The 23,545-nt window shown below is 37.6% G+C and overlaps 2 protein-coding genes across 4 annotated transcripts in view; one reads left to right on the forward strand and one right to left on the reverse strand.

The window, feature by feature from the left end:
* The window catches only part of INSYN2B (inhibitory synaptic factor family member 2B), an 88,948-nt gene extending 74,005 nt beyond the window's left edge, over nt 1-14,943 (forward strand). The window contains exons 3-4 of one of the 2 annotated variants that reach the window (XM_072145915.1): nt 659-733; nt 14,690-14,821. In XM_072145915.1, the coding sequence (XP_072002016.1) occupies nt 659-733; nt 14,690-14,696 (82 nt within the window). In that variant the 3' untranslated portion in view covers nt 14,697-14,821. Of the gene's footprint in view, nt 1-658; nt 734-14,684 lie in introns of both variants that reach the window. The other variant, XM_072145914.1, reaches the window with a different exon arrangement.
* DOCK2 (dedicator of cytokinesis 2) overlaps nt 1-23,545 on the reverse strand; it is a 471,688-nt gene that overhangs the window by 212,142 nt on the left and 236,001 nt on the right. The window lies entirely within an intron of this gene.

Genomic DNA, 23,545 nt, shown 5'->3' on the forward strand with positions numbered 1-23,545 from the left:
AGTGGTTATATACAGATTTCCAAGACAATTAGAACAACATCAGTTCAGACTGAAGAGATTTGAACCTGAAAAGAATCTTTGGAAAGTGAATCTTTGATGACTTGCTGATCTCTAGACCTTATATATTGTATCTTCTGCTGAGAATAACATCTTAAATAATACTGTACATTTATGAGCTAGTGGTTTTTATGGCACAGAAAAAAAATGTGTAATGTTCTAGAAGCTGAAAACATGGATAATATTCTAAACATATTTTAAACAGTGCCATATAGCTCATTGGGTATAAATTCCACATGTTGGCCACCCCAATATGGACCTAGATAGATCATCTGTATCATCTTGATGATCGGTTGTTGTCTTTTGATGGTGGCCCGTGTCTCAGTCTCCCCACGCATTCTTCCTCTCCTCCAGGCAATCTCCTCATCCCCCCTGCATGTTCAAAGCACATGACAGGAAGTGGGGAGGAAGCTGGATGAGTGTGGAGGAGACTGAGACACAGGCACACAGTGTGCAGCTGAGCACCTCCCCCACCTCCTGGGATTAACCACTTTTGTTGGCAGCTAAAAATGAAATAAATAATACTAATTATATTATGAATACCACATGTTTCTTTTTTATTCACTTTTTTTAATTGAAGTATCATTTTTTTTTTAAACAGGCGTATCTTCTACCGAACTGGACAAGACCTAAACAACTGTAGCACTTGTCAGAGCACAGCATGTATTATTTACAGGTAGCGTATTACGCATTGGGATCAATGTTCTAGAACTATTACAGGTATTTTAGAATTATTTGACTCATATTCTTGGATGAAAGGGACGTCTTTAAAGCTTCAGCCATGCTATTTGTCGTAAACAAAGACCATTCATTAGCTTTATTGGAAAACAGTAATTGTACGGTGCACTTTACATTACATTACAGCATCTGCCCCCCTACGCATTCACCATTTATACAGGAGACAAGTTTATAGGCGAAGCAGTTGTAACACAATTATGATAATACCAAAAGGCTAATTAGAATTTTGCCATCGGAGCAGGAATTGTTGGAGTTTTAGATGGTGACCTTTCACTGTAATTACAATTGTCTGGCTTGTTTCTGTTCTAACAAATTAGTATTCTGCCAAATTAGTGACATTATTATTCCTATCACAGTAATGCTGGTTAGGTTATGACCACCCTTCCTTGTTCCCAGCTACTGTAATTCAATCATTAACAGAGTCAATGAAGCTTACAAATATCTTTGTTTTACAGCTTGTGGTTCTATTTCTGATGAGCCACGGGTCCTGCAGCTCTGTCTGAAGTATTTACTCAGTCTATTTCCTTCAGTGAATATAGATATTGCATAGACAGATGCTGTCCGGGCTGTGTACCCCAATCTACTGTGCACTGGGTGCAGTATGTGCTCACTATTCTCTTTTGGATTTATTGAACAATTTCTAGACCAAAATATATTTATTCTAGAATATAACAAAAATGAAAAATGAAGCAACTTAATAGAAATCCATTATAATAATAATAAAATATTTCTTTTTAAGATCTATGTGTCTCCATTGTAATAAATCCTCTTTTAATGCATTTATTGCTGTTAGGACAATATTTACAGCTAAGATTGCACTAAACCATATCCCCATTAAAGAGCTACCAATATTTAACAATTATCATATTTGGTCAATGTTTACAAAATAAATAAACTATAATACTATGTCTAATAGTCATTAAATGTGATCATGTAAATCTTTCAGACTAGTAGCATGGATTCACTGATTCCTTTTGACTAAGAAACCCTTGTGCACTTTTCTGAAATACAAGTACCCCTGTGCCCAACTTATAGAATTAAAGTGAACCTTTCACCAAGGATGTAATTTTTAGTTGGTGACCGCTTCCAATAGCCTTTGCTAAACAGATTTTAAAAATACCTTTTTCAGCATTCTGAATACTGGTACAACTTTAAAAAACTTTATTTCACATTACCTGGCTCTCTGTAAAGAGCGTGTGGTGATTACCGGAGGATGGAGGGGCGCTACAGCAGCCTGTGTGCCAGTGCCTCAGTCTCCTCATGCATACTCCCTCTCCACCACACCATCGCCCTCACCTGCCTGCTCAATGCACATAACAGAAATAGGGGTGGAGTGGAGGGAGCTGCGTGATTGTGGAGGAGAGGAGACAAACAGACTGGCTCCTGCTCTTCCTTCCCTCACCGCTACTCACAACACGCTGCTGGCTGGCAGCCAGGTAATGCAAAATAAAGTTTTATAAAGTAGTGGCAGTATTCAGAATGCTGACATAGACATTTTTAAAATCAGCATAGCAAAGGCTATCGGAACCTATCATCAACTAAAAATTACATACCTGGTGACAGGTTTGCTTTAACACTTGTGTCCTCACTGCTAAATACATTAATCATTTTCAGCGCATAATCTGCAATAGAAATCTACAACACACTGGTAAAAATGTTGTTCTGATGCCAACGGATTTGAGATTATTCCATTGTTATGATGTCTCGGGGGCTTGTTATATCATATACAAAGGTCTTTCTATTATAGTAAAGTATTAGGATATCACTAGAACATGATTACACTTACTGATCATGGGGTCTGACTGGCACAGCCAAGACCAATCCTGAGAATGAAAGAGCAGTCATTCTAGTTGTATACAGTTGTTTGACAGTATAGTACTTTGATATTCCTGGCTACCTGCTGTGCCGGAAACAACATCATAGCCCCATTCCCTTAATAGGGCTGTGCTGCAATTCCCTGCACCGGGGGTGGCTTGGCATTCTCATGAGCAGGAATATCACAAAGTACAACATTATGGAATATCTTACTGAAATACCACAAGATAGGAGATGAAAATATCTATATAAATGTAAAATGTCACAACCACATCTAATGAAAATAATAAGTCTTAAAAAAAATCTTATTGTGTTGTGTCTACGGCTCTTATGTAGACTTATGTGTTTCCATAAAGCAAATACCAAAACTTGTGTAGTCTGATCCCACAGGCATATTGTTTTTTCTTGTCTCTTTAGAACAAATGAACAAACAGTAGGGGATGCTGGGTGTTTTCTTTTTACTTTTTAGTAAATGTATACATCTCTTGATCCCTATTAATTGCTTTATACTGCATTTTGTCTCAGTATTCAGGACTTTGGTTGTGGGGAAAATATTTGAGGGGTTTGCTAGAGATGATATCCTATATCTCAATGCACATAACCTTATAACCCAGAATCAGCATGGTTTTGTGAGGGATAGGTCCTTTTAGATTAACCTGACTAGCTTATATTAGGAGGTAAATTCTAGACTGAATCTGTGGTAAACTGTGGATGGTTTGTATCTGGACTTGTCAAGGCATTTGATATTGTACCGCACAAAAGGTGGGTACATAAAATGAGACTGCTTGGACTTGGGGAAAAGCTGCATATATATGGGTTGGCAATTGGCTTAGTGGTGAAGATCAGAGAGTAATCATTAATAGCATATTCTCAGATTGGGTTGAAGTTACAGGTTCGGTGCCACAGGGGTCAGCATTGGGCCCCCTTCCTTTTTCTTTTAACATTCTTTATTAAAACATAATTTGTCAAACAACAGCATTACATGAAGTATGCAGTAAGAGCATGTAGGGAAAGAGAGGGGGTGAAAAAAAGCACAATGGATAGGGAAATTGCTGTTATGACATAAAATACCATTACAGATAATAATGTGAGAACAGTCCAACACAGTAGACTAACATGGTTTTCATAGTACAAGAAGATGAGAGTATTTTATTTTATTATTTAGTAACATTGTGAGAAAATGGAGAGGGTTTCAATAGGCAGTAGAGGTTCAATATTTGCAGATGATATTAAGCTCTGTAAAGTAATTAATACAGAGGTGGATAGTATAACCTTCAAGAGAATCTGTCAAACAAATTAACCCCCAAAACTAGATATATTTTCATAAACTGCCATTGGAAAGCATTGACCCTTTCCCTTCATTGTTTCTCTACATTACTCTACAATAAGGTACTTAAGCTGTATGCAAATGACCTGAGAGAGGTCAAATAAATCATTATCATATTCAGCTATCCAGCTTATTCATGAGTGGGAGGAACAGCCGTATCCCCAGTGCCTTACTGATGGCAGATTGCAGTGCTTTTACTGCCATAATTAGTTACAGACACCTGATGACAGGTGTGCTTTACATAGGGAAGATTTAGTAGAGAAATGGCTAATGAGGTTTAATGTAGATAAATGTAAGGTAGCACACTTGGGCCATGGAAACTAAATAGTAAAATCATGTTCTAAACAGTCAATTACCTGGTAAAATTGAAGCTGATGGTAAATTTGATTTCAATGACCAGAGCCAGGCGGCTGTTAATAAGGCATATCTATGTATGGGATATATCAAGAGAGGCATATATGCGTATGATAAGGGCATAGTTTTGCCCTTATACAAATCCCTGGTCAGACCACACATGGAATATTATGTACAGTTTTGGGCACCAGTGTATAAAAAGGAGATAGTAGAACTGAACCTGGTGCAGAGGAGAGCACCCAAGATTGTTGGGGGAATTGGAAGGGAAAAAAGACAGCTGAAGGGAAACCTCATTACAATGTACAAACAACTGAACAAGCAGTACAAGGATCTCTCCACAGATCTTCTCATACCTGAGTCTGTGACCAGGATAGGGGGAATTCTCCACAACTAAAGGAGTGGAGGTTCTACTAACGCTACAGACAGAGATTAATGCTCTGCCGCAGGAGATTGTTATGGTGGATACATTCTTCATGTACAAGAGAGGCCGGATGACTTTCTTGAGAACACAAATTTCACATATTCTGGGAAGAAAACATTTGATGAAAGTCAGAGGTTGGACTTGATGGACCTGCCTCTCTTCCAGCTTTATCTGCCCTGATACTATGACCTATACAGTAAAAAACATTTAATAATCTCTGCTATATGGATTACATCATTGTACTTATATTTTGTTTGCATTATAGCAAGAGGTTTACAAGGGGTAGTCCGACTGTAGTAGATGTTTTTATCATAATGATAGCAGCTAGGCTAGCTCCAGATCTGGACCACTCTAACAAACAAGCTCTACACGGGGAAGGCACTGCTTTACTCACTTTGGCACTTAGGAGCAAAGCAGGTTACTTTAGGTTACCATAGCAAAATTGATTTAATGGCCTTCATGACTATCTACAACAGCAGGCTGAGAAAGTAAAGAAATATTTTTTTTGGTTTAACTAGTTCACAGTTCTTGCACCTTGTGATGTCATGAAGCAAGAAAATTGAATATAGTAACAGCAAAGGGATAATGAATACAGTGTTGTTACCCTATTTTTTTCGGACTATAAGGTGCACTGGATTATAAGGCGCACCATCAATGACCAGCAGGTGGCAGACCTGTGCAAAGTTCAAGGCAGCTGTTGTCTATAAGTACAGTTTATATATAATGTGCACTGGACTATAAGGCGCACCTTCGATTTCTAAGAAAGTCAATGGGTTTTTTGTGCAGGTTTTTATAGTCCCAAAAATACAGTACTTTGCATGCATGTAATATACATAATGTCACAGGACAGGTTTAGTGAAAATAGTGATGTCTTAGGCTCAGCATGATATTACCTAAACCATAATCACAGTATAAGGAAAACAAAAACATTGATGTCAAAGACTAAGAATAATTTAATAATCAGTTAAATTGGGCCATGCTAAGTTACATGGTCCTCATAGTGATAGTCTGCATCTCATGTTTGGACAATGGGCCCCGTAGAAATCTCCCCTTATAGCAGTCCTTATATTTTATACAGCCTGCAGAGTCCTTGATTATTATTAATCCCAACGCTACCTAATAGAGCACTAGGACCCCCAACTATCAGACATTCCCTATTGTGGTAAAATCCACTTTTATGCCCAAATAAAATCTAAAACTGTGAATAACTTAACAAATATCTTGAAAATGATTAAAACATTGGAGCAACACTGCCGAATTTCTGCTGCTTATGTGAATTTGCTGCTCAACACAGCATGTGACAGATAATAAACAATTCTAGATTCTGAATAAATGTGTATAAATGCTCTTCATGCAAAGCTCCATTTGTTAAACGACGAGCTAATACATATAGCGGCCTGCTGAGCTATCCAGACACAATAATCTTGTTTATTTTCTGCAATGTGTTTGATGTCTCTTATCTTAGAGAATTCTTTATCTGTCAAACGTACACATGAGAGTGAACATAATCTATTATGAAAACTCTTTGTTATAATGGAGTGAGACTACATTACAGATATTTGTTCTCCTTCATGTACGGCACTACACACAATGATAGGCTTTTTGAAGCTCTCTCCTTTTTATGGTTGTACAATTCTATCTACGATTTGGAAATACTAATTAAGAAGTGGAGACGTCTTTGGCCGATGGAAGGGGCTGGATGTGAAGTGTTTACAGTTTCTCGGCTATATTAGAAAATTGCTATGCGGTTGTATTTCAATAGAGCGTCGTGCAAACGCATATTACGAATCCTATATTAGCCAAAGCATGTGAAATGTCTGTGTACTTCGAAATGTTCTGCAAACAAAATTGCAATCTAGAAAAGAACTGTAAATATCAACTGGAGCTGCATTCATTTCCGTAATAATCACCCCCTTTTAGCATTTGCAATTAGAGAAAAGATAATTATAATGAACAAGTGCTGCCTGTTCTCTAACATTAACTCCCTGAGTGCCAGAAACCATGGATAATATCAACTATTCATGTGTTATGTGGCACTTTTTAATCATGATACTAAAACTGGCTATATTAGAGATTCGCCAACAAGTTTTTATATGCATACCTTATTAAATAGATCTTCTGGCGAAAATGTCAGGGTGACTGTATAATTTTATGAGTATTTTATGAGTCAAGTTTCTAGTGGAACTTATAAAATTCTCTTTTTAGAATCTGACATGGATTTTCAAAGTAAATATATTACCTAAGCAGGTCTTTTTATTTGCCAATCTACTAATAAGCCCTTACCTACTGATCAATTGTATAATATAATTGTGATTACTGAAACACTCCAGTTTTGGCTAATCATGACATAGTCACGTGATCGCCATTGTTTCTTCATCAGACATCATAAACTGACGAGCAATAGGGTAATAATGGCTAAAATCTATTTCTATCACTAAAGAGAACATCATTAAGCTTGCACATGTATTTAAGAAGCGTCTTTGCCAGTTTTATGTCGCGGCTGAACTGTGTCCAACAAGATAGAAAAAAATGTGCACCTGAAGGGAATAATAGTGCCCTGTCAAAACCTACCATCATGGATCTACCTAATAAGATAAATCCGGTAGCAGGTTCCTGTAATCTATGGCAGCCGTGTCCTTTTTCAATAAAAATTTCAGTGCCTCAGAATTTAATAAAAATGTCATCTTATATAAATTTTCTTGAGAGGCTACTGGAGTAGCTGCGCAGTGGAGCAGGAGTTAAGGCTACTCCACGCCCCATTAGCCTCTTTCACTCCCATCTACGGCTTCTCTTCAGCATGCAGCTCGCTGTATATGCACACACTCATCTGTGAAGCCAGAGTTCCACGCATGCATAGTAGCTCCGGCTTCAGTGACAAGCTCAGGTCACTGTACTTCCACGCACTTGTCTGCGAAGAATCAGCTGCTGCGCATGCGCAGAACTCCAGCTTCAAAGTGGACAGTAGAAAAATGGAAATGGGTGATTTGGAGCGAAGATATGAAAGTTAGTCTGGGTTCTGATGGGTGCAAATGGGCCTGACAGAATCAAGGGGGGAAATGGATCAATGGAACAGATCTAGAAGTTAAAGTAACTGTTAAACTATGTGGAGGAAGCCAGTTGATTCACACACAAAGGTGTTGGATACTTGTCCACATTTTATGGTGATCTCTAAGGTGAGCTATATGCGAGTACCATACTGCATGAGATACTTCATAGACTCGTAAACTGTGGGTATAAAAATGACAACAAGCCGAACAACAACCCAAAGCATACAACGAGATGATAAAAAAAGAAATGGTCCAATGACAATGAAGAGTTGCTGGTTTGGCTGCAACATTCCCCGGTCCTCAAGCCAATTAAAAATTTGTGGAAAGAGTTGAATAGGTAGCTTAGTGAGAAGACCTGCATGTACCAACATCGGGAACATGTAGAAGAGATCTGGATTCAGATGTCAGACTAGACCTGCATGAATTTGAGATTATGCCAAGAAGAATCAGGCAGCTTTAAAAGCAAAAAGATAGATTTATAAAATACTACCAAAATAATAAAGACTATAATTTACAATTACTATATATACTTGAGTATAAAACGAGTTTTTCAGCACAAAAAATGTGCTGAAAAATCAAAACTCGGCTTATACTCGAGTCTATTTAAAAAACTGTGTACTCACCTACTGACGACCCTCCAGAAAGTCCTCTTCTGTACATCGAAGCTTCGGCATCAGCTCCATGTCGGCGCACAGTCAGTCACGCCCATTATGATGTCAGACGCTCGCTGACATTCTAATGTGTGCGCCGCCATCGCCCACACACTTTGGGCAGCGGAAGGTGAGTACACATTTTTTTCCTTATAGGCTGAGTATATCTCAAGGAGGGGGCTACAGGATATATATAGGGGGGGCAGGTTGCTGGCTATATAATGCTGGGGCAGGGGCTGATGGCTATATACTAGGGGCAGGGGGAACCAGGCTATATAATGGGGGGGACAGGGGCTGATATCTATATTTTAGGGAAAGGAGAAGCAGGCTATATACTGGGGGCAGTGGCTGATGGCTATATACTGTGGGAGCAGGGTCTGATGGCTATATACTAGGGGCAGGTGCTGCAGGCTATATAGTGGGTGGGCAGGGGCTGCAGGCTATATACTGGGGGGAGGGAAATCAGGCTATATACTGGGGGGCAGGGGCTGCTGGCTATATACTGGGGGAAAGGGGTACTGGACATATACTGGGGCAAAGGACTGGATTTATACTGGGGCCAGGGACTTCTGGCTATATACTGGGGGCATGAGTTTTTCACAGTTTTTTGTGTTAAAATTAGGGGCCTCGGCTTACACTCGGTTTGGCTTATACTCGAGTATATATGGTGAAGTAGTTAAATAATCTGCATAATATATATTTCAAACAGACACCATTTAAATTTACGTATTAGACAACAGAAGATTGAAAATGAGACTTCCGTCATATTTTAGACAAAGTAGTGGATGGTGAGACATGGAGCCTAAACATAGTTACCCTTTTGTTCATCAGTGTATAAACTATTCCATTACACTTTGCAGGCCACATCACCAGTGTCCAATAAGCTAACATTTTTAAATCTGACGAAAAAAAATTATAATTTTGTTGAGTATTTTAATTGTGCAAAAGGGAAATATATATATATATATATATATATATATATATATATATATATATATATATATATATATTTTTTTTTTTAAAGCAGTACAAATGTGGTATCTCCCGAAACCTATAAACGTAGAGAATAAAGTTATCATGTAATTTCTATTGCATTAGACTATAAATGTAAAATGCTAAATTAAGTGGTAAAAATACATTTTCCATATATTCCTTCAAAAATTGCACCATAAATAAAGCCTTTAAAAATGCAACTTGACTAGTAAAAACAAGCCCTCAAACAGCTATGAAGAAGGGAAAAATAATGACACCTCATAAAAGATCAGGGTCTTATAATTTAAAAACTGGTGTGTTTTAAAAACTGGCGAGGATGACAGATAATCTTTAAGAACAAGCAGAAATGCCTTTAACAAGGTCAACAAAAATACTGGTGTGGTCGTTTAAGTAAAGTTTACAAGAAAAATTCAATTAAACAGAAAAGGGTTACAGTCTATGAAGTGATTTCCAGAGAAATTCAATTAGTTTCAATCTAGCTCATTGGCACATACAAGGTTTTGATAATAAGAGCCATTACTCACTGACGATTGTCTATAGCGTTTTCCCAGTATTCTTGCTGACTTGAATGTCGTATATATTCCAACCCAATTTAAGTAACCCAATATTGTTAAAATGTTTTACACAGTAGGAACAAAGTTTTGGGGAAGATTTGTATAACACCTACAGGAGCTTTTATGACATGCTACCTAAATCCATAGGCATCAATATGGAGTTGATAACCATTATGTAGCTACAAACAGCTGCTGCGGTGTTGGCTTTCTACAAAATTTTTGGAGTGTTCATGTTCAGGAGACCATTTTTGAGGTTATACACAGCTGACAAGAGCACATGGCTTACACTTTCCATTCCTAGTTCATCATTTGTTTTGCTATCTTTGTTTCACAAATGAAAAAGCAAACAGAAAAACACTCTGTGGACCATTAATAAAGGAGATGATGTCATTTATAATAATGGTCTTCTTACAAGTGGCTGTATATCTAAATTATCCACTCTATTATGGTCCTTAGCTCTGACTTACAGCTTTGAAGCTTGATCATTTCCTTTTTTTCCATTATACCTGCAACTTTTTTTTGTATATTTTTGGCATATTTGCGACTTTTCCACTAGCCTGGAAAAGTTAGCTGGGCCAGAACCTTAACAATCCAGATGTGGACATGTTCAAAAGTCACAATTTTGCTGTAATTTGTGGTAAAATGGCACAATTTTGGTGCAAATAAACTCCAGTCCTGCCCAGGTCTAAGCTAAAGGTTTGATGAGGGTTGCAGGACTTTTTTGAAAAAAGTCACAAACAAACCAAGCCTGATATATCACCCTCTAAGATACAAGAAACAAGTCCAAAAGCACAAAAAGGCACAAATTCCCTGACTACAAATAAATGACCTTGTTTGACTGGCACTTCTTCTTATGCGAAGAAGTCATTCTATCCATTTATTTATATAAGATCCTGAATGTGAACCTCATAAGAACACATGATGAAACTGTCTCATTTGGAGAGTGGGGCTGCTGGTCACATGACATATCTGAAATTAAGACGGAGCAGATAACTCCCGTCTGCTGGGAAGAACTTTGACTGCACTATAATTTGTATCTAGTGCCAGAGCACCTTTGCAATGAGCTAGAATGTGGTTGTAACCCTTTAACGCCGCAAAAACTTTTTCGTTTTTATTTTTCACTCCCCACCTTCAAAAAACTATAACTTTTTTTATTTTTCCATGTACAGAGCTGTGTGATGGCTTGTTTTCTCTGTAACAAATTACCGGTACACTTCAAAATGGTGGTATTTAATATTCCATGCCGTTAGCTGGGAAGCGGGAAAAAAAATCCAAATGCAGTGAAATTGGTAAAATAAATTGTGCCGTATTCTTGTGGGCTTGGATTTTACAAATTTCACTCTACACCCCAAATGACAGCTCTACTTTATTCTTTGGGTCGGTACCATTACGGGGATACCAAATTTGTATAGGTTTTAGAATGTTTTCATACATTTACAACCTCCTTAAAACCTCCTGTACAAAAAAATTGGGCGTGATTTTGCCATCTTCTGACGCTAATAACTTTTTGCACTTTGGTGTGGATTTTGATGACGTTATCATGTTTAGGACTGTACGACCTTTTGATCGCTTTTTACAGAATTTAAAATTTTTTTTTAAATGGCAAAAAAGTGCCATTTTCGGCTTTGGCCAAAAATTATGGGGTTAAACGCAGTGAAAAGTACATGTATTGTTTCTATTTTTGTTTGTTAAAAATCAAATAAAATGTTTTTAAAAAAAAGATCTTTAATAAATGTGGCACAAGTTGTTTGGTGCAAACTACTCCAGAATTAGGCCAAGACAGCTTCAAAAATCTCTCCCTAAGTGTTGGACACTTAGAAGCAGACGTGTATGTGAGAACAATCAAAAACAATCATATTAGAATAATTCATATTTGTAGTTAAATGCCCAATTTGTAGGGGATGCTTCATTTACCTCTGTATTATAAGTAAGTGTTACATTAAGTATTTCTTTAAATCTAACAAAAATTTGTGAAAATATCTAGAAATAGTCTCAAACCTAATTGTTACATTACATGCATAAATGGCTGCTGGAGTCTCCTAAAAGTTTTAGATTCATGAAGGGTCTCTTACAAATTGAATGGGATTTCTATTAGTATGGCTGAACATGAACTCTCTCTATTACTGAAACTCCTGAAGTACCTGTCCTCATGTGAATGGAGTCAAAATAGTAAAAAAAAGTTCAAATGTCAGCGTTTTTGTCATTCAACTTATTTTGCTTTATTAATTTTTACATTGAACAAAATAATAAATGCCACAAGCGCCTAAGCTTCCCTGGGGATGACTTGCTTTTATGTCTGTGTAGAGGATTTGGAGCTCTGTATCAAAACAGAACTCCCACTGATATAAATTAAGATTAAGAAATGAATCATCGTGGAATGTTGGCAATGAAAAAGAAAGAGCATTTTAAGTTTATAGTGTTTAAGTTTATAGGGATATCACTTCTGAAAGTCTTGTATTGTTCTGATCATAGTAAGATACCAGTGTATTTGAACAGCGATATTTTTAGAAATAAAGGTTAAAGTAAAATCTGTAAGGTAGACTTTCTTAATTAAGTTGAGGATTGGGACCTAACAACATAAAAAACTGTGAATGTCTTCTGACAAGAGTTTTACTTCATCTTGCATTTTTTAGTAAAAGTAGGCCATTTAGTACATCTACACATAATATTGCAGATCACGGTAGCAGCAGAGATTGACAATACAATAGCTTCAACCTGTTTCGGGACCCCCAAAGATGTCCTTTGGTGGTCCACATGATTTTACAAGATACCCTGTTTCCCCAAAAATAAGACAGTGTCTTATATTAATTTTTGCTCCTAAAGAGGCACTAGGTCTTATTTTCAGGGTATTCTTATTTTTCCATGAACAAGAATTTACATTTATTGGTGAACAAAAAAATCTATTTCTCTAACATCCTTATAACTCTCTAAACTCTGAATTTCATGGTGTATTTCTTAGAATCATTGTATTTATTAGATTCATTGGCCCCAATCTCTCATGTTTAGTAAAAGCACTTTCCGTAAATGACCCCTCCTTATTCTGGAAGCTGCTGGTATCACATTTGAGGCACAACAGCCAGTGATTTACTTACATGAATTCTTCCCCATGTCACAACCTTCTGCAGCATCTAACAGATTTCCTAATACTCATGTATGGCGTGGGGGGAGCTGTAGCAATGACGGCCGCTAGGTCTTATTTTCAGGGGAGGCCTTATAATTTTTAAGCCTGAACAAAATTGTACTAGGTCTTATTTTCGGGGGATGTCTTATTTTAGGGGAAACAGGGTAATAGTTATCAGACTAGGAAATCTTCTTTCATTAGAGAATGTCCGACTTCTGATGCTTTTGGGTACCTGGTTGATCTTTCGGCAGCAGTCACTGTAGTGCCAAAATCCCCAATATCCAATGAACAGTAAAGCACTATGTAGTACAGCACATTATAGTCTATCTATCATAGTGTTATCATAGTAGATTATTTTTAGAAATTTGTGCTCCAGAATCTCCTCTGCAGGTTCAGATCAGATAAAACAGCTTTCGTCCCCATGCACATCTAAGTTTAGCGTCCATAAATGTTTCATGATTTCATTTGTTTCTATTTAAATAATTTTCAGTAGGTACTAACTAATATATCCTGGGAGCAGCCAACTAACCTTGACATTTTGGGCAATATCCAATTTAGTCATCTGACCATCGGAATTTAGTCATTCAGATCAGTCTGCTTGTGACGGACATGAAATCTGTTTCTAACACTTCCATTTAGACAGCTATCTATCCCTTTAGACAGATACCTTTGCCAAAACAAGGAAATCATATTTATTTAACCAATTTTAGTGAGTCTTGTAAGTGGTGTATATTTTTCAGCCCAAAAGATAGATGCAAAAATCCCAAAAGTGAAGTTGTAGAGAATGCTAAGATTAAGGGCTATTTCCCCATGAGTGAATTCAATGGATGCAAATCATATAAAACTAGCATTGTGTTCTTGATGGAACCTCCTCATAAACTGGACTTGAATTTAGCATGTCAGTTAAGGCCCGGTTTACGAGCATTCGGGTCGGATATGCATGCATCAAATTCACTTGTTGGTAACAGACCTAAAGGTTACATACAGACCATCGATATCTGATCGATAAGAGAGCCTACTTCCAATACTTACACTGATAAACTGTTCTTACACAGAACTTAGAACTATCTGCTTACAGTTATATGTAATGTGTTTATTACATTCAAACAGAGACCCAAAAAACTGATTGGTGTAACGGATGGGTGGTGGCCTCTCACTGATCAGTTATTGATGGCCTAGGTCAACAGGTCAACGACTATCAATATAAAATCCTTGACAACCCCTTTTATTGGTGGGGGGACTCGACAGCACAGGACCTTATGTAGCAGTGGAAGCTGTATGTCTATAGGTGAATCAAAATATCACTTCATATTTCAAGTCTGGAAGGTAACAATTCAGGGCCACATTAATATGCAGAATAAATCCTTAGCTCTGCATATTTTCTTGTATTGCCAATATTAACAAGCAATGAACCATAAATAATCATAATTAACTATGCATACTTCATATAGTAATTTGAACATGTCAGGTTAGAGTATTAAAGTTGAAAGCGACTAAAACATGAAGCTGCATCAGTGAACAAAAAATCGTGGACATCCAGGGATTGTTACAACACAAAGTCAGTATTACACATCATAACATATATGTTGTATTCATTTCCTTCCTAGTGTAGAATATGACTTCAGACAACAAGAAGGGAGGTTCCTTCATATTCTGAAGAAACTTGATAAGGTGGAACCAAGTCCTGTTCTGACTCCTGCTCCAAAACTAGAACCAGAAATTGTGATCACTGAGAAACAGGAAGTACGGAAAAAGACAAAGAAAGTGAAGAAGAAATGTTTCTGGTGGATCTGACAACTGCTTTGTTATATGCCCATTGTAACTAAGACTGTGCTCCCAAACATGGTGGTGCCTCTTGTCACTCTTCTCTTTTTTTTCACATGTAACCATATAAATCTTATGTATGAACAGCTTTTTTTAAGGTGTAAATACTTTTATATTTAATTGTACATGTGATTAAAATATTTACAAATATTTATGAAATTAATATTTTTTTGTTAACGCTCCACTGGAAATCCGTTTCCTGCCTCTCGCTTAAAATAAAATATAGTTTATTATCACAAAGTTGACATTTGAAGTCTGTTATCATTATAAGTAGAGTTCACAATGATAGTCAAGACAGATTAGGTTAAATCTATATTAGTAACAGGAATTTCTACCAAATATCTGCTGGCAGCTAGGTACTCTATGATTTTATTATTTCTGTCTATTACACTGTTTCTAAAAATTGATGTTTGTTGTATGTGCTAATGTGGCAGAGGATAAACCCGGATATTCCCAATGTACTTCCATTCCCACCTGAACTACTTCTCTCTTCTCCCGGATATTCCCAATGTACTTCCATTCCCACCTGAACTACTTCTCTCTTCTCCCGGATATTCCCAATGTACTTCCATTCCCACCTGAACTACTTCTCTCTTCTCCCAGTAATGCCTCGTGCTCCTTTGGCCAGATCTCACGTAGAGTAAATCATACAAGATTCTATTCATAGAAGCTCTGCCAGATTTTTTAAACATTTTTCTAATCTGAATCGATCGGAACTGATATTTCTCTAGTTGTCCTGGAAATGGGTATGTGACGCCCTCTAGTTTTCTAAAACTTCTATTACTCATTTTAAATTTTCTTAAATAAATTTTTTAAATGTTACCTTGTCGTCCCTCTCATTAAAGGGGTTGTCTAATGAAATGTTCAACAATTTTTAAATGTACCATATATACTCGAGTATAATCCTAATTTTTCAGCACAAAAAAATGTGCTGAAAAACCAGACTCGGCTTATACTCAAGTAAAAAAAAAGTATATCAAAACTCACCTTCCCAGCTTCCCCTGTTGCTGGCTATATACAGGGGCAGGGGGCTGGCAGGCTATATACTGGGGGGGAGGTGCTGCCTATATACTATGGGGCAGGGTCCAGCAGGCTATATAATGGGGAGGCTGTGACCGATGCATTTCCCCCCTCGGCTTATACTCGAGTCAATAGGTTTTCCCAGGTTTTTGTGGTAAAATTAGGGGCCTCGGCTTATACTGTATATACAGTACTTTTTGTATCAATTCTTCACCATTTTCCAGATCTCTGCTTGCTGTGCTTCTATACAAAGCTTCTAAGTTTACTTCTAGTGGATATAATCTGTCCATGGTGATGTAGGTGCACAAGTTGTTATTATCACACAACTCCTAATACTCAGAAATGTTCTATAGAAGTACAGTAAGCAAAGATCTAGAAAACCATAAGGAATTTATAAAGAAAGTATATTGAAAATTTGTATAACTTCATTACATAAATAATATCAATTAGTTACTGAAAGTGGACAACCCCTTTAAACTCTGGGATGAATTACAGTATTAACTAACCACCATTTTGAAAGATTCATCTCAAGCTATTCAGAATAGATTCAGATGCAATTTGGTGCCTGAAAAATGCCAGATACATATTGAATCTACGAATCAACAATTAGATTTGCTGATCTCTAATCTCAAGGTCATCTAAAAGAGATGTAAAAAGGTAAAGGTCCAGGACGAAATAAAAGTGCCGAGGACCATGTCTCCACTGAAGCATCTGCCTCATTAGCATACGGATTAAAAAGGTAAAGGAAACAAAAAGCCATTTCACTAGAACTTGCTGCTTTCAGATTGTAGCAAATAAATACTTTTTTCCCCAAGTATGCCATTGTTATTTCCCACCATCACATAATCTTCATGTCACACAGAAAACCAGTCCAGCATATGTCTGGGTCTAAAAAGGAATTGTTTGAGTAAGAAAACCCAATGGCGAGAGTCACTACAGAAAAAAGAGGCTTCTGGTCTGTTGGATAGAGCGCACGTGAGTATCACACAGATGACCTGCTAAGTTCTTCTAGTTTTTGTAATTCTTAATTTTATCAATAAGATTTAAAGGTTATTCCTTTTATTACAGCTGAATATTCAGTGTAAAAACAGCGAGAGAACCTGTTATCAATCTATGTTTCAATGCTGTGATGCTACAAACAACAGAATGAACCTTCATAACTGTGATCTATTATATAATTAATACACATTCATCTCATATTTATCACATGGACATCAAAATGACTAAACCCTATTATTAAGAACAAATATTAAAAGGCATCTACCATCCGGATGAAGGACTGTATATACAAATGAGTTTGCGGTGCTTCAGGCTCCATAGGTGTTAATGAAGCCTGCAGCTCCTAAGGCTCATTTGCATATAGTATTTCATCCTGGTGGTAGATGACCTTTAAATATCCATATATAATGAAAAGAAATTACAATAAATACTACATATTTTTGCAAGAAAATTGATATTTGATAGGTGTTAGTTATATGTAATGTACATCACCTACTACAGAATTTCCCTATATATACATCACATAACACAAAAATGGAGGGCATGTGATCAAAAAGAGCAACTCACCAATGATGGGAATCTGTCACCTCTAGAGATAAACGAGTATACTCGTCGAGCTTGATGCTTGTTCGAGTATTAGCGTACTTGAAACGGCTCGTTGCTCAGACAAGTATTTCGCCGGCTCGAGATCGAGCTTTCACTTAAGAGTGAAGAGCAGTGAAGAATACAATGAAAATAGTGAACACAGGATCATTTAAGTGAAGAACACAATAAAGAACACATTGCAGATGTTTCCGTACATCTGCTAACTTATCCGAAGACACGCGTGCCGAACGGTGTTCTTCACACATATTGTTCTTCACATACTATTGTGAAGAACACCGTTCGGCACGCGTGTCTTCGGATAAGTTAGCAGATGTAAGGAAACATCTGTAATGTGTTCTTCAGTGTTTTTTCAATGTGTTCTTTCAGTGGAAAATGCTTGAGTCTCCCATTGACTTAAATGAGGTTCGTTATTCGATACAAGCACTCGAGGATGGGGAAAAGTTTGACTCGAATAACGAGCACTCGAGTATTTTAGTGCTCACTCATCTCTAGTCACCTCATTTTACCCCACTAAACTAGCAGCAACCTCAGGTAGGGAATGATTTGTTGTATTCCTTATTGAATTCCATCTTTAATGTGAAAACCAACCTATTTACCTATATGAAATCTCCTTCATGTGAAAATGAGTATAGAAAGAGAAGAGTCATCTTCTGCCAACAATCAGTCAGCCTCAAAGGCTGGAGGGGAAACATTAATTTAGATGCTTATAACTTGAACTCTATAGCGGCTAGAACCATGTACCATTTCTGAAGCCCAGATATAGCCATCTAAATTGATGTCTCTGAGCTTGACTCATCCCCTACCTGAGAGGGCTAGTAGTTTAGAGTGGTAAAAGAAGGCGACAGATTCCCTTTAACATATATCAGTTGTACTAACTTTATTTTAATTCAGCATATACTCCTAAAGGATGTACTGAAAAATAATTTACATCAATAGTTTGTGTTGTATTGTATTTAGGGAAAGCTTCACATACCTAATCTTTCCTTTCTTCAGGATATCTGCTTAGCTGACCGACTGAGCAAGCTAATGTACAGTAAGCTAGCGAAATAATGATATCGAAGAAAAGCCTTTCTATTAATAGGAGCAAAGGAAAAGTAGAAACTGAGACACTTTTCTAGTACTTCAGCTTTCATGCTTGTTCTCAGACCCCATCATCCAGGGAGATAAGCCACATATACCAAAAACTTGGTATGATAATAATCTTTTAGTTCTGAGAAAAAACATGATTATATATATATATATACACATACATTCGTTCTTGTGATTGATGGACCTGGGCTATGCACCCTCAGTAATTGAATACTTATTATATTTTAGTCCTACTTTTCTTCCTCTCTCTTTCTATATATAAATTCAAAGATAGAAACATAAATAGATAGATCTACATGCAAATTATTTCATGTATTAAAACCTTGGGAAACTTTATTTTTAAATTAAAAATTACCTATTTAACAATAAAAAATAAAATTCCCACAGTCCTAGCTTTCTGGTATAGATCAAACTGAGAGACGGTGACTTAAGATATCCCTATTGTGGGCTCCATAGCATCTCTAACACTTCTTTGTTCTCATCTTTTAAACGGCACTAGCGGTTCCTGAAGTGACACTTGCTTTTCATTGTTTGAGCCTGACTTATTGCAGGCAACAAATGACTCTCAGCTCATATGCATGTGACTTTTCAGACAACTGTTTGAAGGTAAATGATCGATTATTAAGCTATACGAAGTATACACACCTTATGTAATGCTTAAAACCAAGAAGTTTTAAAAACATTAATACAAGTCTGTCACCCAAAATAGAAGATTTCCTAAAGTAAGCAATGACTGAATGTAACATTTTTTTTCAACCTTGTGGTTATCAAAGTTTCTAAATACATTGAAAACTTCTTAAAAATCACTTCTTATTTTCCCCACAAATCATGGGTTGTATTATGCTGTTCTCTGCTATCCTTCCTTCCATCCATACTACTGGCATCATTACTCCACGCATAGAAGTTATGAAGTCAATGAAATAGAATACAGGCAGTCCCCAGGTTACATACAAGATAGGGTCCATAGGTTTGTTCTTAAGTTGAATTTGTTTGTTTTACAATTGTAGATCCAGCCCAAATATTTTTTTTTTTTTGCCACAGTGACAATTGGGGTTTCAAATTTTTTTGCTGTAATGGGATCAAGGATTATCAATAAAGATTCAATACTGACACCTTACAGCTGATCATTGCAGTCTGGGACTAAAGTAAAGCATGGAGAGAGTTTCACCAGAGGTCACAGTAGGCAGAGAGGTCCGTCTGTAACTAGGGATCATCTGTAAGTCGGGTGTCCTTAAGTAGGGGACCACCTGTACAGTATAATAATTGCTCTCACTGATATTAAGACACATTTACATTCAGTGGGTGCTCGATCATGGGGAAATAAGAGGTCTATACTGATATTTAATAAATAATCTCAGGAGTTTTACATTTTGGGGGAAACAACCCCTATAACTGTTGTTTAACTGTGAGCCACATATGATATACGTTAACTTTTGACAATTGGCAAATCCTCCTCAAAAAATAATATATTTAGTAATAAGGGCACATTATATGTACATTATTTGTGCTGATCATAGCCCCGACCCTTTAGCGAATAAAAAGTTAATTTTTTGAGAAATTTAATTTAAAAAATAGCATTTTATTTGGATTCTGAATAATCTAAGAATATATTTTTTTTTCCAAAGCAAAAGAAGACCCCTCAGGGAGTGGACATGCATCAAGGATATGTGATAACAGGAACCAATCAGAACCAGAACTCAGACTTCCAAAGTGAACCCCATTTTTTATCTCAAGGCCCCCCTATTACGGAATATCTTCTAAGGGGCCGGAAGGACCAAGTATAGGGATAAAACCCAGACTTAGACCGAAACCAAGACATAGACCCATCATGGCCATATCAAATAGACTACCATCTATAGATAGTCCTTCTGCCTCGAATATGGACACACCAAGTGATGATACACTCAAGATTATAAATCTGTCCGATCGGCAGCTGTCAGAAGCAGAGGTGGAGATATTATCTAAAGGACTATCCTTTGTTCCCACCACTTCATTTGACTTGTTTTCATGGGTTAAAGATCTGGCACTGTTTACTAGGAAATTGAGATGGGCAAAATTTATGACTATGAAGGATAGAAAAAGATGCAAAGACTTAGGGCTAGATGAACAAGATCTCATAGGCCTAAAAACCCTGGAGGAATTATGGGTTCAAGGGCAAAGAGATGAAGGTATGGGGCCTTTTACCGGGCTTAAACCAAAAAGCAAAGCATCACCCCCAGAGTTCGACACAACGGCGATAGATGTATTTGAGGAGTTGGTGGTGAATGAGTTATCGACACTACAACCCTCAAAAAGATCACAATACAATCTGAGTAAAAGAGAAATTAATGCGCTACTGTGTCTTGAAAAAGATGATAATATCATAGTCAAACCGTCTGATAAAGGCGGGAATATAGTCATTCTACGCAAGAATGACTATATTCAAATGTGTCTTACTATCCTTCTTGATAAATCATGTTATAGGGTCTTGAGTGAGGATCCTACGCAAATGTTTGCGGTTCAACTCAACAAGTTGCTTAGGAAATCCCTGGAAGACGGCTTGATAGGGGAGGATGAGCTGAAGGTCCTGATGCCACGTTATCCAACCATCGCCACATTCTATGGCCTTCCTAAAGTCCATAAAGGATATCCCCCCCTGAAAGGCTGTCCGATTGTATCGGGCATCAACAGCCTCACACAAGGAATCAGCACATATGTAGACACCATACTAAGGCCATTTGTGTTGGCCCTACCCTCATACGTGAGGGATACAATGGATGTCCTACGGAAACTCGAGGACATAACAGTACCAGAAGGTACATTCCTGGCTAGCCTTGATGTTGAGGCACTGTATAGTTCAATCCCCCATGATAAGGGGATTCGGGCAGTGGAGCACTTTTTATCTATGAGAGGGACTCATATGAGAAAACATAACCAACTCATAATTGATCTTGTGTACTTCATACTTGAACATAATTATTTTCTATTTGACGGCCGCTTCTTCCACCAGCTCAGAGGTACAGCTATGGGGAGCCCAATGGCTCCCACGTACGCTAATTTATTTCTGGGCTGGTGGGAGGAGCAAATAGTCTTTACTGAAGTTATGGAACAATGGTCATCGAAGCTATTATTATGGCTTCGATTTATCGATGACGTGCTGATCCTGTGGACAGATACTAGAGACAATTTTAAGAACTTTGTAGAAGCACTCAATGAGAACATCATAGGGCTAAGATTCACGTCAGAGATACAGAGTGATAGAATAGCCTTTTTAGATCTGGAGATCACAAAACAAAAAGATGGCAACCTAGAAACTACAATCTTTCGGAAACCGACTTCATCAAACAACCTACTAGCATGGGAGAGTTACCACCCCCCACCATTGAAGCGGGGTATACCGAGAGGTCAGTTTTTGAGGTTGAGAAGAAATTGTTCATCAGATGAGGACTTTTCAATAAAGTCTAGTGATCTAACAAGGAGGTTTGTGGAGAGGGGGTACCCGGCAACATCGATTGAGTCAGCCAGGAGAACTGCGAGTATGACTAAAAGATCTGAATTACTGATCCCCAAAAAAAGGGAGGAGGGCGAAGGTCTGATTCGCCTTATAGGGACTTTTGATAATCAGGCACCCGAGGTTAAAAATATACTTCAAAAATTCTGGTATATTCTAAAAAAGGACGGAGACATTAAAGACAAATTGGAAATTCATCCATCCGTCACATATAGGAGGGGACGGAATTTAAAGGACAGGTTGGTCCATAGCTTCCTAGCTCCTACTATAGCTCACACCTGGCTTGACAAAGGTCATATAAAAGGCACCTATAGGTGCGGGAGATGTAAAGCATGTCAATACATCTGCCAGAGCAAATTCTTTGAAAGTGCATCCACTGGCATCAGATATGAAAATAGGGAATTTGTGAATTGCCAAACCACGGGAGTCATATATATGATCACATGCCCGTGTCCACTTAACTATGTGGGGAAGACTTTCGGGGAATTCAAAAACAGGATCCTCGAACATGTGGGGGATGTGAGAAATATGAGAGATAAGCCAATCTCAAACCATGTACACCAATACCATCATGGTGACCTCAATGCCCTGTCTTTTCAGGCTATCGAAAAAGTTCGAAGGTCCCCAAGACGAGGCGATTGGGACAACCAAATTCTAAGAAAAGAGGCTCAATGGATATTCCGGATGAAGAGTGTCAGGCCTACTGGCCTGAATGATGGAATATCCTTTGCTGCATTTATTGAATGACGTACATGTGAGTTGGTATTAAACCTAAATTGTCCCAGTTCGACCTCCTATAATTATCTTAGTACAACCTCCTTAGCTATTAGCACCTTTTCAACCTCCTTAGCTAGTAGCACCTTCTCAGACAAGTTGTTCTCTAAATAATTTTAGTACTGACCACATATGGAACGATGTATACTTACCTCTATAAGCTCACACCTGTCTTGCATGTATCGGAGTTAACATGCAAAGACAGTAAGTAACTAATGCTTATATAGATGTCCTATTTGCAGTAGAGGGGCACTTTTAAGTAGTGGCATTGAGTGGCACAGTATGGCACCGAGGGTGTACCTAAGTCTCTGCCATTTCTGCAATAGACTGTCGAATGGGTTATCTACACAATGATATTGGTATCCGTTGTGCATTGTGTATAGATCTTCCCAGGGTATACATTTGGTGATATGAGACCAATCTATGAAATACGAGTATGTAATATATGAATACCTGTACGTTTTTGAGCAACATCATTTATATCTACAATAGACTTTACATGTACTCTAGCACATATTGATGCACGCCCTCGTACTAGAGTGGGTGACTCCGATATACATAGGAAAGTCCTCACTGTTATAGATACATGCATTTCTAACTCTATCTTTATTGACAATGCCTGGAGGATCGTAAGGATTACTCCTACCCGAGCGGTTTCGCAGCGTT

The sequence above is a fragment of the Engystomops pustulosus genome, chromosome 4 (genome assembly GCF_040894005.1).
Source record: "Engystomops pustulosus chromosome 4, aEngPut4.maternal, whole genome shotgun sequence".
Classification (NCBI taxonomy): Eukaryota; Metazoa; Chordata; class Amphibia; order Anura; family Leptodactylidae; genus Engystomops; species Engystomops pustulosus.